This window comes from Mustelus asterias, chromosome 16 (assembly GCF_964213995.1).
Source record: "Mustelus asterias chromosome 16, sMusAst1.hap1.1, whole genome shotgun sequence".
NCBI classification, from domain to species: Eukaryota; Metazoa; Chordata; class Chondrichthyes; order Carcharhiniformes; family Triakidae; genus Mustelus; species Mustelus asterias.
Window position 1 is genome coordinate 48,441,486 of NC_135816.1, and position 18,676 is coordinate 48,460,161.

Here is an 18,676-nt window from a genome sequence, read left to right on the forward strand (position 1 = left end):
CACTTTTCTGTCTGGAGCTTTTTCTTCTGCCTGCTTTTGAATATATTCAGTTACATGGGGTTGCTGGAGCCCCAACTCTCGGCTACATTAAGCTATCAATGGTTTCCAAGGTTTCTTCTAAGCTCAAGTTCTTTCAGCAGAATATAATCAGCAAATGGCAACAGGGCTTCTTCTGAGCCCCAAGTGCAGGATCTACCAAATGGTTCCCAGAGTTAATACAGAACCTGCAGCCCAGCTTCACAGAACTAACAGCAGCACTGTAGCTGCATGGAGCTGCTTCCCCTGCCCCTAACTCTCTGACTAGAACTGACTGGCTGGAACTGCTCTTCACTGATTTTAAATTGACCTCTATTACCTAGCAAAACACACCTTCAGGACCGTGGCTTGTGTGCTGGATGTTACAATCTCCACAGGTGCTAGTTACAAAGCACATGTAAAAGAAATTGATTTCATTGCCATATGCAAAATAAGTCCTGACATAAGTGTTTTGTTATGGTTCTGTGTAGATCTAACATATTATGCAAATATTTTGAAAGATTATAAAACACTCAAAATAAACATCAAAAGAACACCGTCTGTAAACAGTTGAGAATTTACCCATAAGCAGTGCACTACTATTATTGCTTAAAATCTGAAATTTAAATGGGTACAAACTAAGACAACTACTTGCACAAGTGGAATTCTCCTCGAAGTTGGTTTCTGCACTGTGGTTTTGGGAACACCCAGAATGGCCTCAATCTCGTCAACATTTTGTTTTCTCATCCTTCCCACTAAGACAGTGTAACCTGTTTGCATTGTGACATGCATCCAATTGGCTGATGTCAGTTCGAAAACAATCTTGACGGTTCCAGCCTTCTTTTAGCAGCAACCCCACTCACAACTTTGAGCACAATATCAGGGATGACATTTCAGAGCATTATTGAGGGATTGTTGTCCTTTCAGATGTGCCATCTTTTGGCTGAGATGTTAAAATTGAGATCCCACTGCTCTCTTGGAAAGCTCTTGATACCAAATAAACCTGTTGGACTTTAACCTGGTGTTGTGAGACTTCTTACTGTGCCCACCCCAGTCCAACGCCAGCATCTCCACATTGATGCAAGATCAATGGAGGAGTGCAGCCAGAGTCAAGTTTGTAGCATCACAGCTGTACAGGAGGAGAGGAGAAAGAGGGGAAGAGCAGTCGTAATAAATGATTCATTAGAGAAATAGACAGGCATCTGTCGAAATAACTCCAGGCTGGTATGTGGCCTCCTAGTGCCAGGTGCCCAGTGTCTAGTGTCAAGGATGTCATGGAGTCACTGCAGGACATTCTCCTAGGAGAGGGTGAACAGTGAGAGGCCATGGTCCACTGTAGTAACAATGACTTAGGTAGGAAGGGGGATGAGGTCCTGAAAGCAGATTTCAGGAAGCTAAGAAGGAGCTTGAAAAGCAGGACCACTAAATCAGGAATCTCAGGATTACTTCCAGTGCTAGTAAGCATAACAATGGGAGAATTGAGCAATTGAACAGGTGGCTGGAGAGCTGGTATAGGAGGGAGGGTATCAGATTTCTGAAGCAATGGGATTGGTTCTGGGGGAGGTGGGACCTGTACAAGATGGCGGGCTGCAGCATAGCAGGAGCAGGACTAATATCCTCACAGGAATCACTGCTTATGCTTTGGGGGATGGTTTGAACTAAATTGGCAGTGAGATGGGGACTTGAGAAGGAGCTCAGGCTTGAGGGAAGCAAAACTGGTGAAAAGAAGTAGAAAGCAAAAATAGAAGACACACAAAGCAAAGATAAGTATCAAAAAAGATCAGAATGGAGAATAATTTTTTTTAAAAACAGAATTGTAGGTATTCTATCTGAATGCATACAGCATTCACAAGGAGATTGATGATTTGAATGCATAAATTGAGTTAAATGGATATGATTTAATTGCCATAATGGAGACATGGCTACAAGTTGACCAAAATTTGGAACTGAATATCAAGGATATTTAGCATATAAGAGAGATGGGCAAAAACAAAAAGGAGGTGGGATAGCACTCTTAGTAATGGACAATGTCAGTACATTAGTAAGAGAGAATCATAGATCGAAGGATCAAGATGTAGGTCAATGATGGCATTATTCGGCTATTGAAGCTGGTGGGATCTTCTGGTCCTGCCGTCGACGCACCGCCGCCGTGGGTTTCCTGGTGGTGAGAGGTGCCTTGGAAGGGAAACCCCATTAGCAATGGCAGGACCAGAAGATCCTAATGCTGACCAATAGGGAGGCTGCCTTCACCACTGTGAAACACACAGAGGGTTTCTCCTAGAATCAGCTTGGGTAAAGCTAAGAAACAACAAGCGGCAGAAAACATTGGTGGGAGTTGCTTAGAGGTCACCAAACTGTAGTACTAATTTTTTTTATTCATTCGTGGGACAAGCATGGCTGGCTGGCTGGCCAGCATTTATTGCCCATCCCTAGTTATCCTTGAGAAGGTGATGGTGAGTTGGCTTCTTGAATCGCTGCAGTCCATGTGCTATGGTTTGACCCACAATGCTGTTAGGGAGGGAATTCCAGGATTTTGACCCGGCGACTGCGAAGGAACAGCAATATATTTCCAAGTCAGGACGGTGAGTGGCTTGGAAGGGAACTTGCAGGTGGTGGTGTTCCCATGTATCTGCTGCCCTTGTCCTTCTAGATGGAAGTGGCCATGGGTTTGGGAGGTGCTGTTTAAGGATTTTTGGTGATTTGCTGCAGTGCATCTTGTTGATAGTACACCTCTGCTTCTGTGCGTCGGTGAGGAGGGAGTGAATGTTTGCGGGTGGGGTGCCAATCAAGCAGCTGCTTTGTCTTGGATGGTGTCAACTTCTTGAGTGTTGTTGGAACTGCACCCATTCAAGCAAGTGGGGAATGTTCCATCATACTCCTGACTTGTGCCTTGTAGATGGTGGAGCGGTTTTGGGAAGTCAGGAGGTGAGTTACTCACCACAGTATTCCTAGCCTCTGACCTGCTGTTCTGGCCACTTTGTTTATATGGTGAGTCCAGTTGAGTTCCTGGTCAATGGTAACCCCAAGGATGTTGACAGTGGGGGATTCAATGATGGTAACACCATTTAACTAGAGGGCACAGCCTCAAAATAAAGGGGGGTCAGTTTAGGACAAAGTTGAGGAGGAACTTCTTCTCTCAGAGGGTGGTGAAACTCTGGAATTCTGTGCCCACTGAAGTGGTGGAGGCTACCTCGTTGAATATGTTTAAATCATGGATAGATGGATTCCTGATCGGTAAGGGAATTAGGGGTTATGGGGATCAGGCGGGTAAATGGAACTGATCCACTTCAGATCAGCCATGATCTTATTGAATGGTGGGGCAGGCTCCAGGGGTTAGATGGCCTACTCCTGCTCCTATTTCTTATGTTCTTACGTTCTTATGAATGTCAAGGGACAGTGGTTAGAGTGTCTCTTATTGGTGATGATTATTACCTTGCATTTGTGTGGCACAAATGTTACTTGCCACTTCTCAGCCCAAGTCTGGATATTGTCCAGATCTTCTGCATTTGAACATGGACTGCTTCAGTATTTGAGGAGTTGCGAATGGTGCTGTACATTGTGCAGTCATCGGCGAACATTCCCACTTCTGACCTTATGACGGAGGGAAGGTGATTGATGAGGCAGCTGAAGATGGTTGAGTCTAGGACACAATCCTGAGGGACTCCTGCAGAGATGTCCTGGAGCTGAGATGACTGACCCTCCACAACCACAACCATCTTCCTATGTATCAGGTATGACTCCAATCAGCGGAGAGTTTTCCCCCTGATACACATTGATTCCCGTTTTACTAGGGCTCCTTGGTGTCACATTAGGTTGAATGCGGTCTTGATGTCACTCTCACCTCACCTCTGGAATTCAACTCTTTTGTCCATGTTTGAACCAAGGTTGTAATGAGGTCCGAAGCTGAGCGACACTGGCAAAACCCAAGCTGGGTAAGTTATTTTTGAGCAGGTGTTGCTTGACAGCACTGTTGATGACCCCTTCCATCACTTTACTGATGATCGAGTGTAGACTGATTGGGTGGTAATTGGCCGGGTTGGATTTGTCCTGCTATTTTGTGTACAGGACATACCTGGGCAATTTTCCACATTGTCGTCGGGTAAATGCCAGTGTTGTAACTGTACTGGAAGAGCTTGGCTCGGGGAGCGGCAAGTTCTGGAGCACAAGTCTTCTGTACTATTGCCGGAATGTTATCATGTGGAGTGAATCGAATTGGTTGCAGACAGGCATCTGTTATGCTGGGGACAACTGGAGGAGGCCGCGATGGATCATCCACTCGCACGTTTGGCTGAAGATTGTTGCAAATACTTCAGCCTTATCTTTTGCACTGATGGGCTGGGCTCGTCCATCATTGAGGATGGGGTATTTGTGGAGCCCCCTCCCCCAGTGAGTTGTTTAATTGTCCACCACCATTCCCGATTGGATGTGGAAGGACTGCAGAACTTAGAACTGATCCATTGGTTGTGAGATCACTTAGCTCTGTCTATCACTTGCAGCTTTTGCCATTTGGCATGCAAGTAGTCTTGTTTTGTAGCATCACCAGGTTGACACCTCATTTTTAGGTATGCCTGGTGCTGCTCCTGGCATGCCTTCCTGAACTCTCCATTGAACCAGGGTTGATCCCCTGGCTTGATGGTAATGGTTGAGTGGGGGATATGCCGGGCCATGAGGTTGCAGATTGTGCTGGAGTACAATTCCGCTGCTGTTGATGGCCCACAGCGCCTCATGGATGCTTTGAGTTGCGAGATTGGTTTGAAGTCTGTCCCATTTAGCACGGTGATAGTGCCACACAACACGATGGAGGTTATTCTCAATGTGAAGGTGGGATTCCATCTCGACAAGGACTGTACGGTGGTCACTCTTACCGATACTGTCATGGACAGATGCATCTGCAGCCGGCAGATTGGTAACGATGAAGCCAAATATGTTTTTTCCTCTTGTTTGTTCCCTCGCCACCTGCTGCAGTCCCAGTCTAGCAGTTATATCCTTTCGGACCCTGGGGTCATTGAAATCCCCCACCCAGAGTACATCCTCACTCTTTCTTCCAAGTGTTGATCAACATGGAGGAATACTGATTCATCAGCCGAAGGAGGATGGTATGTGGTAACCAGTGAGAGGTTTCCTTGCCCATGTTTAACCTGAAGCCGTGAGACTTCATGGGGTCTGGAGTCAATGTTAAGGACTCCCAGGGCAACTCCTTCCCGACTGTATACCACTGTGCCGCCAACTCTGCTTGGTCTGTCCTGTGGGTGGGACAGGACATATCCAGGGATGGTAACGGTGGTGTCTGGGCTGTTATCTGTAAGTTATAATTCCATGAGAATGACTATGTCAGGCTGCTGCTTGACTAGTCTGTAGACAGCTCTCCCAATTTTGGCACTAGCCCCTAGATGTTAGTAAGGAGGATTTTGCTGGTTCGAAGGGGCTATTTGTTTTGCCGTTGTCTTTTCCGGTGCTGAGGCCGATGCCAGATGGTCCGTCCTGTTTCATTTCTTTGTTGAGACATTGTAGTGATTAATAAACTGAATGTCTTGCTAGGCTATTTGAGAGGGCAGTTGAGAGTCAACCACATTGCTGCGGCTCTGGAGTCACATGTAGGCCAGGCCAGGTAAGGACGGCAGGTTTCCTTCCCTAAAGGGCATTAGTGAACCAGATGGGTTTTTCTGACAATTGACAATGGTTTCATGGTCATCAGTAGACTCTTAATTCCAGATATTTTTTAATTGAATTCAAATTCCACCATCTGCCGTGGCGGGATTCGAACCCAGATCCCCAGAACATTAGCTGAGTTTCTGGATTAATAGTCTAGCGATAATATCATCAGGCCATCGCCTCCCCTATGGCCGTGGTATAAAGCAGAAAATGAGAGAAGGGCAACCCTTGTTTCCAAGGAGCCATCCACTGGTTCTGTTGGGATGTGTGAACACCTGTGAGAGATGTGACTGACACAAGATGATGCATCTCCCTGGGTACCTTGCATAGACATGCATAATAATCATTGGTGACTGCAGACTATCTGAACGTCATATGTAATAGAATCCCATTTGATTGATTAATAGTCCTGGATGATATAAGGTTACATCCGTTGCCAGATGTGTGCACCCTATGGGCCCGAATTTTCCATTTTGATTCTAAGTGCTGAATCTGGGCGCAATTCAGATCTGACTTAGAAAATTGCTCTCAGGCGCCCCCATATACACTCAGCCTGAAAGTCTGAATCGCGCTGTGGGCGGGGCTTATCGTGCCTGAAACGCTGCAGCTCCGATCGGAACTTTGAACTGCACATGCGCAGTGAGAAAAAAAAATTGAAAAAACGCTCCCCTGTCACATCGCTCCCGGGCCGCAGAAAACGGATAAAGCGGCCTGGGAGCAAAAAGCGGGAGCAATGGCCCCCACAAACATTGCCCCACCCCCACAACATAACTGTCCCCCTTATCCACCCACCCCCCTCCACTACCCAGACCGATTGCGACCTTCTGCCCACCTTCCTCCCCACTGATCACCCGCAAAGTGGCAGCGGTCCCCCCTGCCCCCCCCCCCCCCCCCCACCAGAGAATGATCTGGCCTCCCTCCTCCCACCCCTCCCCACCAGAGAGCGATCGGGCTCCCCCCGCCCCCCCCCCCCCGCCCGAGATGCATCTGACCCGCTTCCCCCCCACCACCAGAGAATGATCTGGTCTCCTCCCCCACCACTAGAGAATGATCGGGCCTCCCTCCCCCCTCCCCACACCAAGAATGAACGGGCCTCCTTCCTCCCTCCCCAACCCCTGCTCCCCCCACCAGAGAGCAATCTGGCCCACCTCCCCTCCTCCCCACCAGAGAATGCTCTGGCCCGCCTCCCTCCCCCCACCAGCACTGATCTGAATCAGAGAGCCATTGGAATCTCTGAACTTACCTCTTTCAGAAGCTGCAGCGCCCAAAACAGACCTTTTCTGTGCAGGTCTGTTTTGCGCCGAATCTGGACGCGCGAATGCGATGGTAAAGGGGGAAATGCAGATAAAGTTGGGCGGGCAGCCCATTAATTCAATTTAAATGCATGCAGATGCATTTAAATCGCCGTTGTGCCTGTTTTGGGCGTGGTTCGGATCACGGCCATTTTCGGGCCTTGGTAAAGTGGGCATCTGCGCGGGCGCGGATTGCACTAATCGCCTCACACCTGACTTTACCAAGTTTTCGCGACGCAATGGTAAAATCGAGCCCTATGACTCCCTTTCATTGTAAGAATCTAATCGATGGAAAAAAATCAGGAGACTCCCATTTCAATTGGCCTCATCAGTGCCAAAGTACGCATAAGTGACCACCCTGGCAAACATGGAGATTGTGAGGTTCTACAAATATCTCCTGCAGATCCCATTCAAGGCGCCAGCAGCAAAGGGTTCTGGTGGCCTTGATGGCTGCAGGCAGCATGAGCCCATCTGGTCCACTGGAAATGTTGGGAGAAGTCTACAAGATTATGAGGGGCATGGGCAAAGTGCATATCCAGAAGCTTTTTCCCAGGATGGAAGAGTCAATTACTAGGGGGCATAAGTTTAAGATGCGAGGGGCAAGGTTTAACGCAGATGTACAAGGCAAGTTTTTTACACAGAGGGTGGTGGGTGCCTGGAACTCGCTGCCGGGGGAGGTAGTGAAAGCAGATACGATAATGACTTTTAAGGGGAGCCTGGACAAATACATGAATAGGATGGGAATAGAGAGATACGGTCCCCGGAGGGTAGGGGGTTTTAGTTCAGTCGGGCGGCATGATCGGTGCAGGCTTGGAAGGCCGAAGGGCCTGTTCCTGTGCTGTAATTGTCTTTGTTCATTGTTCTTTGTTGGGCGAAATCTTACCAAAAAATGGCAGAGTGTTGGTTCCAGTGTGAAAAACTGCTGTCAGTTTGGTCTCCTTATTTAAGGAAGGATGTCAATGCATTTGAGGCTGGTATGAGTGGATTGTCTTGTGCGGATAGACTGGGCTTGTTTCCACTGGAGTTTAGAAGAATGAGGGGTGACCTGATTGAAGAATGCAAGATTCTGAATGGTCTTTATAAGATGATCGTGGAAAGAATGGGGGCAATTCTCCCAAAAGTGCTGAATTGGTGGGAAAACTGTTCTAGATCACGATTGTTTCTTCAGTGCAGCTTCAGACCTGAATCTCTGCACTCTGTGCAATGCAGAGGTTACAGTCGGGAATATCATTAAAAACCCAGGGGCAGGGCCTATTCGTGCCAGAGTCTGACAGTCCCGGATCTCAGTGCATGTGCAGTTGTCCCGATCTGTCAGTCACCTTGCCCGACAGCGCATTCCAGGCCCCCACCACCCTCTGCGTAAAATACGTCCTTCTGATATCCGTGTTAAACCTCCCCCCCCTCACCTTGAACCTATGACCCCTCGTGAACGTCACCACCGACCTGGGAAAAAGCTTCCCACCATTCACCCTATCTATGCCTTTCATAATTTTATACACCTCTATTAGGTCACCCCTCATCCTCCATCTTTCCAGTGAGAACAACCCCAGTTTACCCAATCTCTCCTCATAACTAAGCCCTTCCATACCAGGGAACATCCTGGTAAACCTCCTCTGCACTCTCTCTAAAGCCTCCACGTCCTTCTGGTAGTGTGGCGACCAGAACTGGGTGCAGTATTCCAAATGCGGCCGAACCAACGTTCTATACAACTGCAACATCAGACTCCAACTTTTATACTCTATGCCCCATCCTATAAAGGCAAGCATGCCATATGCCTTATTCACTACCTTCTCCACCTGTGACGTCACCTTCAAGGATCTGTGGACTTGCACACCCAGGTCCCTCTGTGTATCTACACCCTTTATGGTTCTGCCATTTACCGTACAGCTCCCCCCTACGTTAGTTCTACCAAAATGCATCACTTCGCATTTATCTGGATTGAACTCCATCTGCCATTTCTTTGCCCAAATTTCCAGCCTATCTATATCCTTCTGTAGCCTCTGACAATGTTCCTCACTATCTGCAAGTCCAGCCATTTTGGTGGCTGAGGGCTGATCAATTTCTGTGCTGATTGGGATGCGCTTTATAAATGGCGCTCAATCTCTGTGGAGCCGGATTTGCCAGATCTACCAGGCCCTGCCCTGCCAGAGCGATGGCGTAAGCTCAACCCATTGATTTTATTTTTCTCTGAGAGGCTCAAGATCTGGAGTAAAAACTGAGCTATGCAATTGGAAAACTACACACTGGTTTTCAGCCAGAGACTGACAATTTGCAAAAACATGGGAAAATTCCACCAAATATTTCTGTATTGCTGTACCATTCCAAACCTTCAACCTTTCTCCATACCTCAATGTCTGAATTGAAAAAGAGGATGATTCTTTTCATTTGTAATTCCCTTACCTTAGCTCCATTTTACAGAAGCACATGCTCTTCAATCCTCTGTGCTTGTTCTGTTGTGCACCCCACTGTACCTCCAAATCTGCTCTATTTTCAAGGGTGGAATGAGTCTTCAGTTGCTTCAATCCTGCACTCTTCGTGCACTCCACAAGTTACTTAAAACCCTTTTTTAAAATCTCTCAGTCATCACTCTCAATTCATCTCCCAAAATTGCTTGGCACTGCGCAATGTTAGTGGTGCTATAAAAAGAGCAATCTGTTATTGAAAGAACAGATTATATATGGGCTGTGGATTGAATAGTCTTGCTGAACTAAATGCCATTTTCTTGTTCCAAGATTTCTGATTTTTTTCTGTATATATACTTCCTCCTTCCCATTCCCTGGGGGCAATTTTCCGACATTGCCGCACATCGCACCGATCCTGGAAAATAGCCAGTTGATCTCAAAATGGGTTCTGCATCTGCAAACGTCCCGATCCCTTTCAAAAGGCGTGAACTGGGTCATGCCCTTTCTGGGCATGAGGCCGATTAGCACATTTAAAGTAGCATTTAAAAATGCATAGCCTGTTCGACACTGGATTATCCCTGCTCCCGGGATCATCTGACCTTAGGGTGTGGTGCAAGAATGGAATGACCTGGTGTGGCCATCATGCCTGGTTTCGGAAACCAAGCGTGATGGCCACACTGGGAGTTCAGAGACCATTGAAGCCCCCAGGTGGTTGGGTATGGCCGAGCTTTGTCCATCGGGCAATGCCCACCTGGCACCCTGGCAGTGCCCACTGGACTCCCTGCATCCTGGCAGTGCCAGTTAGACACTGCCAGTGTGTCAAGAGGGTGGGGCCTGAGTACGGGTAGGTCTGAGTGCCGGGGGGCTATAATGGGGAGCTATGTAGGGGCGCCTATACACGGAGTGCCATGCAGGGGTGGATCGTGAAGGGGGTCATGATGGGGAGCATGTGTGGGGGGGCGGTTCAGGTGTGGGGGGGGACATCGGGTGGGCCTCAATGCCAGCGACCAATGTCAGGCAGGGAGTGGAGGAACGTGTCACCGATGGGGGTTGGGGGAGGGGTTCTCCCAGTGCACTGTGTGATTGCGGTGCCCTTGCGAAATGATGTCTAAGTGTTCTGCAGTCAGGCTCACTGGCATGTTTAGATCCCACCCCCCTCAGTACCAGCACGCAACTCAGCACTCTCCCAAAAAAGTGACTGAGTGCGGGACGATTGCGGGCGGAGCGCACCTGAAGGAGTGGTGCCGATTGCTCCGGTATTCCTGTTGTTAGAGGAAAAACTCCCCCACTTATCTAATTTCTTCCACTTCTTCCTACATGCTGATTTATTATTTGATTGTTTTTTAAATTTGTTCACCTATACAGAATCATTAATTATACTTTATTAAAAATGCATCTAATTTATGCTTCTCACTTCATTTAGAATTGACAGCTGTCATCCAATCTTTGTTAAGTAACTTTTACAAAGGAAACATTCCTTTGAATTTTATTTGCATTAAAAGCATAAAGACAAAATAAAGAATGATTGCAATTTTGCCATTAATAGTACAGAAATTGTACTGCGGCATGGTGGCACGATGGCTAGCTATGCTGCTTCACAACACCACAGACCCAGGTTCGATTCCTCGATTGGGTGACTGTGTGGAATTTGCACGTTCTTCTTGTGTCTGCGGGGGTTTCCTCCGGGTGCTCTGGTTTCCTCTCACAGTCTGAAAGATGTCCTGGTTAGCTGCATTGGCCATGTTAAATTCTTCCTCAGTGTCCCCGAACAGCACCGGAGTGTGGCAACTAAAGGATTTTCACAGTAATTTTTAGCAGAGTTAATGTAGGCCTATTTGTGACACTAATCAACAAACTTTAAAATAGTGTTAAATTAGGATATGGGTGAAAGTCGAGCCATTTCACTTTTGTTAAATATTTTCATAATTAAATCAGAACATTTATATTATATCATTTATATTAATGATTTGTATGAGAATTTAGAAGGCATGGTTAGTAAGATTGGTGGCATAGTGGACAGTGAAGAAGGTTATCGAGGATTGCAACGGGATCTTGCTCAGTGGACTGATGAATGGCAGATGGAATTTAATTTTAAAAAATGTGAGGTGATGCATCTTAGTCGATTGAACCAGGGCAGGACTTACTCAGTTAATGGTAGGCTATTGGGGTAAGTAATAAAACAAAGAGATCTAGGAGTACAGGTTCATAGCTCCTTGAAAGTAGAGTCATAGGGGGTCAGAGTGGTGAAGAAGGCATTTGGTGTGCTTGGTTTCATTGGTCAGAACATTGAATACAGGAGTTGGGACATCTTGTTGAAGTTGTACAAGATGTTGGTAAGGCCACATTTGGAATACTGTGTACAGTTCTGGTCAGCCTATTATAGAAAGGATATTATTAAACTAGAAAGAGTGCAGAAAAAAATTACTAAGATGCTACCAGGACCTGATGGTTTGAATTGTAAGGAGAGGATGGATACACTGGGACTTTTTTCCCTGGAGTGTAAGAAACTTAGGGGTGATCTTATAGAGGTTTATAAAATAATGAGGGGCATAGATCAGCTAGATAGTCAATATCTTTTCCCAAAGGTAGAGGAGTCTAAAACTAGAGGACATAGGTTTAAGGTGAGAGGGGAGAGATACAAAAGGGTCCAGAGGGGCGTTTTTTCTCACAGTGTGGTGAGTGTCTGGAATGAGCTGGCAGAGGTATTAGTGGAGACGGGTACAATTTTGTCTTTTAAAAAGCATTTAGACAGTTACATGGGTACGATAGGTATAGAGGGATATGGGCCAAACATTGGCAATTGGGACTAGCTTAGTGGTTAAAAAAAGGGCAGCATGGACAAGTTGGGCCGAAGGGCCTAATTTTTTAGCAAACGTCTATGACTCCATAACATTATTAATGCTGCTGTACTCTGTGTTTACATAGAGTTCTTTGTGCAAACCATTTAAATCCCAGTCTTGTTAGTATTGCTCTCTTAAGTCTCTCTCTCTCTCTATACATATATAGGTTTTTATAAATAATTAGTGGCATTTTCAAAATAATATAAAGTGCTCATTTACACCAGTGTTGCAGATTACAGCCGGGACAGGAGAGGTGCTAAGGACCAAAAACATTACTGACAAGGGATATGCTCCCAGCTGGTTAGTAAGACAGCAGAACTGCCAGAGCTCATCCAATATACATGCTCCAGATACAAAATTCTCCGTCACGGTGACCCATGATTAGTAACAGATAATTTAAACCCAGGATTGGCTCCTTGGTGAATGGCAACATGAATTATTCATTTTGGGTTTTGATTATTCCAAATAAGTGTATTGTACAATGTGTTTCATGGTGAGCTGTTGGATTATTCGCCAAGTTTTCAATTCACATAGAAATGCAAATTTAAGAGTTACACAACAGACCCGAAATGGTGTCATGAACAGAGAGCTGGCATATTTACCGACAGTAGTTCTTAGTAAATAGACAGGCATACAGTAAAATTCCTTGCGGTTTAGAACTTGCCCCAAAATATTCCTGTTGTTAAGCTGTTCACATTTTAAACAAATGCCAAAATATTTTTGGGATCATGAAATTGAAAGTATTCTCAAATTTTAACTTTACAATTTTGTTAGTTTTATTTCTTTAAGTTTTGACCCATTTTACAGGATTAGAAAACAATAATGGGATGTGGACATCACAGGCAAGGTCAGCATTTGTGCCCATCCCTAATTGCCCTTGAACTGACTGGTTGTTCAGAGTACCAGTTGAGAGTGAACCACATTACTGTGGGTCTGGAGTCACATGTCGGGCAGACCAGGTAATGGTAGCAGATTTCTTTCCCCTAACGGACATTAGCGAATCAGGTGGTTTTTATAATGAAAATCAATGATAGTTTCATTGTTATAATTATTGAGACTCACTTTATATTTCAAATTTATTAACCAAATGGCACAGTGACATAGTGGTTAGCACTGCTGCTTCACAGCACCAAGTACCCGGGTTTGTTTCCAGGTTTAGATGACTGTCTGTGTGGAGTTTGCCCGTTCTCCCCATGTCTGTGTCAATTTCCATCAGTTGCTTTGGTTTCCTCCCACAGTTCAAAGATGTGCAGGTTAGGTGGATTGGCCGTGCTAAACTGTCCCTTAGTGTCCAAAGGTGTATAGGTTAGATGGATTAGCCATGGTAAATGTGCAGGGTTACTGGGATAGGGTGCAGATGAGGGCCTGGGTAGAATGCTCTTTTGGAGAGTGGGTGCAGATTTGATGGGCCCAATGGCCTCTTTCTGCCCTGTAGGGGTTCTATGGTTGAAATCTTAGCTTCACCGCTGTTATGGTGGGATTTGAACTCCAGCCCTCAGAGCATTAGCCTGGGTTTGCTGGATTACCAGTGCAATGACACTGCCATTATGTCAATGTCTCCCCTAGAAGTAATGGCCAATTGTTGAACCTCTTCTAACTGCAGTGTTGAAAATCTCAAGTTCTTCCATAAAGAAAGCAAAGTGAATGTTTTTATAAACCATTTTATTTTAAAGAATAATGAGATCAGTTTGTGACAGTACTACAGTGATTTGCACATTTATGACATGCAGTGAAATTACAGTTTTCTATCAGATGGACACAGTTTACATTCTCATAAATCAGAGCGGCAGAATTTTAAGTTTTGCTGGGCTGCAAAGGTTAATCTTTCTAGCTTACTATGGAAAAGAGTCGTTGCTGAACATATTCAACCTTACTACGTTTGATTTAATTCCTCGCAAGAAATAAAATGGCACAACAGAAATGAAAGATGAAAAGTTATTTAAAATATATTACAATTTTACACTTCAACATAGCTTCCAGAATGTAGCGACTAACATAATAAGACTTCTTAACAGTTCCTAGGCAGAACACTGAAATATGTGTAATGACTTTGTTAAAACCAATAACAAAAAAGCTTCAAATTCAGCACTTCTTTTTAAAATTACAATGCTATAGATTCTATCAAAACCTTGAGGCACACTAGCTGAGAATAAGGTTGAACGCGTTCAGTTTCCATTATCTTTAACCTTGTGGCGCCTTCACTTTTAAATTCACAATCAGTAAAGATAACACCTCTGTACGTGCGTTTTTTTTTCTACAGCTTAGTGAATATTAGCTTGAGTGGTACAAACATCTGAAGAACAAGCATGGCTTTCATAAATACATACACCATGTGTACCATTGTGTTGTGCAATGGGAATTCAACATTAAAAGAGCAGATTACATTTCCAAACGGTTAAGGTAATGTAATAGCCATGTAGTTATGGTCGATGAGAATGAGAAGTGAGCTCAAGCGAAATACCCTGTTACAGAGACTGGTCCAAAACTAGACAGATGTTTTGACAGCATGATTAGGTTCACACACAGACAGACAGACAGACATCACTGTTGCTTTAAGTATAAATTATTCAATACACTCTTCTTTTTTTTTAGGAAAAGATATTTTCCTTTCAATTTTCTTCTAGTATTGCAGTCTAACTGATATGGCTTTAACTATTGAAAAAGAGTTTAACTGAAGAAGCTTAACAACCCTAAATTAACTTTAAACATTAACTTAGGATTCTCCTGAATGGAGACCTGGTTTTGTTTTAGTTGGACTGCGGTGGGAAACAGCAAGCATAACACAAACACAAGCAACTCTCCTGCATAGTGGTTTGAAATCCAAGAACCAATACCTGAGATTTTTAAACTAATTTTCTCTAAATTTTAACCTAGTTTTATGCTATGGGAAGCAATTAAATCAGTGATATCCATAGAGAACAGTTCTCTTCGCTTTGGTGTAAAATGAAATGCAGGTGAAACACAAGTATTAGTCTACTGAAATTCAGTAGAGCTGAAACAGTGTTATCCGCAAGCAGCAAAGCTCACCATCAAATAAAAATCCACGTACACAGCACAAAGTCAGTCCACGCCACATCCAAAGACAGATTGCTAATAGATTCAGTCTGTGGTAGCATTTGGAACAGGTCAGTCATATATACATGGGAGTACTTTACTGCTGAACAGTTTGTAACAGATCACACTTTTCACTTAAGTTGATCTAAACTACTGAAAATGTAATTGGTGTGTGACCAAGGAGAGAAGAACATCTAATGTGATTTCTTTGTTGCAATGAAAGTGATTTAAATACAGGTGTTTGTTTTTTAAATTCGTATGGTGGAATTTCACTTAACCTGTTTTGGTTCATTATTAAGCGTTGTTTAATGTAGCCTTATCTCATGAGAGGTGACAAGGAAAACTACATGTTAAGCCATATATTCATTCTCAAAGAGAAGGTCTGATTCCAATAAGAAAGTGCTCCAGGAATGTCAAGGTTTACATTTGGCAATAGTCTGATAAGTCTGTCATTAAATATTGAGAATGTCTTGTTCCTAAGTGTATTAATTATGTTGTTGAAAACCAGCGCATGACAATTAGTGTCTAAATAGAAATAGTTTCTGTTACAAAAAGTAATCAAAGTAATAAGAACTTTCAAAAACTTACAAATGTATAAAATATTGGGTCAATGGCTACAAAAAGTTAAGTGGACCAGGAAAAAGGTTTCTTTAATATGATGACAGTCTATTATTTTATATAATCAGTACTCAACTGGTTATCTTGCAATACGCCACAATTTTCTTCATAAACTTTATTCCCCAAGCTCCTGATAGCTGAAGACACCAAAATACTCGCACGTTGAACCAGAAGTAGTTTACCAGTGGAAAGAAATAAAGACAGTTATAAAGGCTCCACACCCCGACCACTCCCTCAACTCCAAGAAAGGCTTTGGGCACATTAATATTTAGGAATGTTTCAGAAATAATTCAATTCATTATTCATTTGAGCATTGTATCGTGTAAAGGCGAAGGAGTTGAATTAACATTTTGCTGGGCACTGTGTTCCATGGGTTGATGATCATCATTAAATCATTTTCAATGCTGAAGGTATAATTGGATTGAATTTAGTGCAATGATGGCCTCTTATCATTTTTAAACAAACATATTTTCTCTGTGGTGTACAAAAAAAATGACGCTGCTACCTTAGTACATTAAACCAGAGAGATCCTCATACCTTCCCCCAAAAAGCAATGATGCTAGATATTTTGACAACGTAAAGATTATGTCAACTTATATTGCAAATTTCCATTATTTAACAAAAAAGGCATTTCCATTTATGATATTGTACAGTTTCACCATTTTAGCAAATCATGCAAAGATATTTGCTACAAAACAAGTGACTGCATAAAACTTTTAAAAATCTCAGTAGAAATCACTGTGAAAATTGTCAGATCTTACACGCATACAACGCAGGGTGCCTAGCTGCATGCCACCCCAAGGTCTTCTGTTACAATGAACGATCAAGTCACACATCACAGCACATTTAGCAATATGGCAACTTAAAAGGGCAAATTCAAAAATGTCTGCAATACAGTAGAAAAGCTCAGCGATGAACACAAATTAATACTGCCAGTTGCGAGGTGGAGTTTCTAGATTACATGAGCATATATGGAGTCTACAGTAGAGACATTTAGGACTTTACAGGAAGCCTACTGTTTTCCCAGACTCCTCATGCTCATGTCAACCCCCTCACCATGGCTTACATCATAGGAGGCACAAAAAATCTTTTGTAATTATATTGCAGTAGAAGTATAAGCCTTTTATTCTAGTTAGAGAAAAAAGAAATGTATTTTAATATATGGTCAAAACATATGTAAATCCTATTCATGTAACTTAAAATAATTTACAATATAAAGTACTCTTTTCTTAAACTACTTCTTGAACATGTCTTGAAGTGGCCCAGGAAGATACTTAAGGACAGTATCGAGGATGCTTTCTTCTTCCTCTTCCTCCTCATCACCACAACCAGCAGGAATTGCTTTCTTTGGGCGAGTCAAACTTCCCTCTATTGGTGCTTCCATTGCAGCCTTTTCTTCAGCTTCCTTTTCTTCCTTCTTCTTTAGTCCATACTAGTGTTCAAGCAAAGCAGGTAATTTAATATGACGCCACCTTCACCCAGCAAAATCATTGGCTAGCATGCTTAATATTCAATAGCATTTCGCATCCATATAAAGTTTGTTAATCAAATACATTTCATAGGCTCCAGTGCAACATTTGCAAAGTAACATTGCCAAAAGTATAATTTGTGCATTGATTAAAATGTAACTGTACCCAATAAGTACAGATAGACTGCCATAGATATGAATGGTGGCCTGGAATTCCCTCCATGGGCACAACCCAAATGTTATTAGACAAAGAAAATGGGCAGCAAGGCGGCACAGTGGAGGACAGCATGGGACCACCGTGGTTAGCTCTGCTGCTTCACAGTGTCAGGGACCTGGGTTCGATTCCTGGTTTGGGACACTGTGTGGAGTTTGCACGTTCTCCCCGTGTTTGCGTGGGTTTCCTCCCATAGTCTGGTTTCTGCCCATAGTCTGGAAGGCATGCTGGTTAGGTGCACTGGCCATGCTAAGTTCTCCCTCAGTGTACCCGAACAGGTGCCAGAGGGTGGCGACAAGGGGATTTTCACAGTAACTTCATTGCAGTGTTAATGTAAGCCTACTTGTGACACTAATAAATAAACGTTAAACGTTATGTGCCCATTACTACATTCATTTTGCTGATGTCAAGTTATGCTCAGATTTCCAGATGGTATCATTAAAATATGCCTCAATGTAAAAATTTGCATCAATTATATAAATCAGTGTGAACAATTGGTCTCAAGGGAAAGCATCAAACCCATGCCTTATATTATTCCTTTAGTTTTAAAAATTAATGTTACAACTCATTCAACCATCATTGATGTATGAAGTCGGGAATGGGTTAATGAACTTTGTCACACTTAAGCATTAAGACCCGAACTCTGTGATTTTGTTGAGAACACTGCAGAGTTCATGTTTTTGTCAGAGTTCGGTGTTTTTCATGTCTGTGCCAGATAAGAGGAACAGCTTTTCTTGTTATTAAGAAATGCGATTAACCCAGCTCGAAATAAGCTAAACAGTCTCCATTTTCATGTACCTTTGTTTAACACGATGGAGTTGACATGTATGCCTTCTGTTTTTGTATAACCATAGATTCATATATATATATTCATCATACGTTATTCATCTTATCCTAATATAAAGTATTATACAAACCTGTATGTAGATTAGTTAACTTGTTTGTGCAAAACCTGTGATGTTGTTTCAAGGATATAAATGACGAACAATCGTGGCCTTGGAGATCGAAAAAACTACGCAGAGGAAGATACTGCTAATACAACAAGAATCTCACCATGAACAATGACAGACATCTTAGAGAATTGCAATGTAATGAGGGCGGGGCCAGGGACATATATAAAC

The 18,676-nt window shown here is 43.6% G+C and overlaps 1 protein-coding gene across 1 annotated transcript in view; it reads right to left on the minus strand.

The window, feature by feature from the left end:
• Positions 1-13,853: 13,853 nt before the first annotated feature.
• The window catches only part of cplx2b (complexin 2b), a 29,691-nt gene continuing 24,868 nt past the window's right edge, over positions 13,854-18,676 (minus strand). Inside the window, exon 2 of the mRNA XM_078231612.1 lies at positions 13,854-17,305. Coding sequence (XP_078087738.1) covers positions 17,108-17,305 — 198 coding nt within the window. The 3' untranslated portion in view covers positions 13,854-17,107. The remainder of the gene's footprint in view (positions 17,306-18,676) is intronic.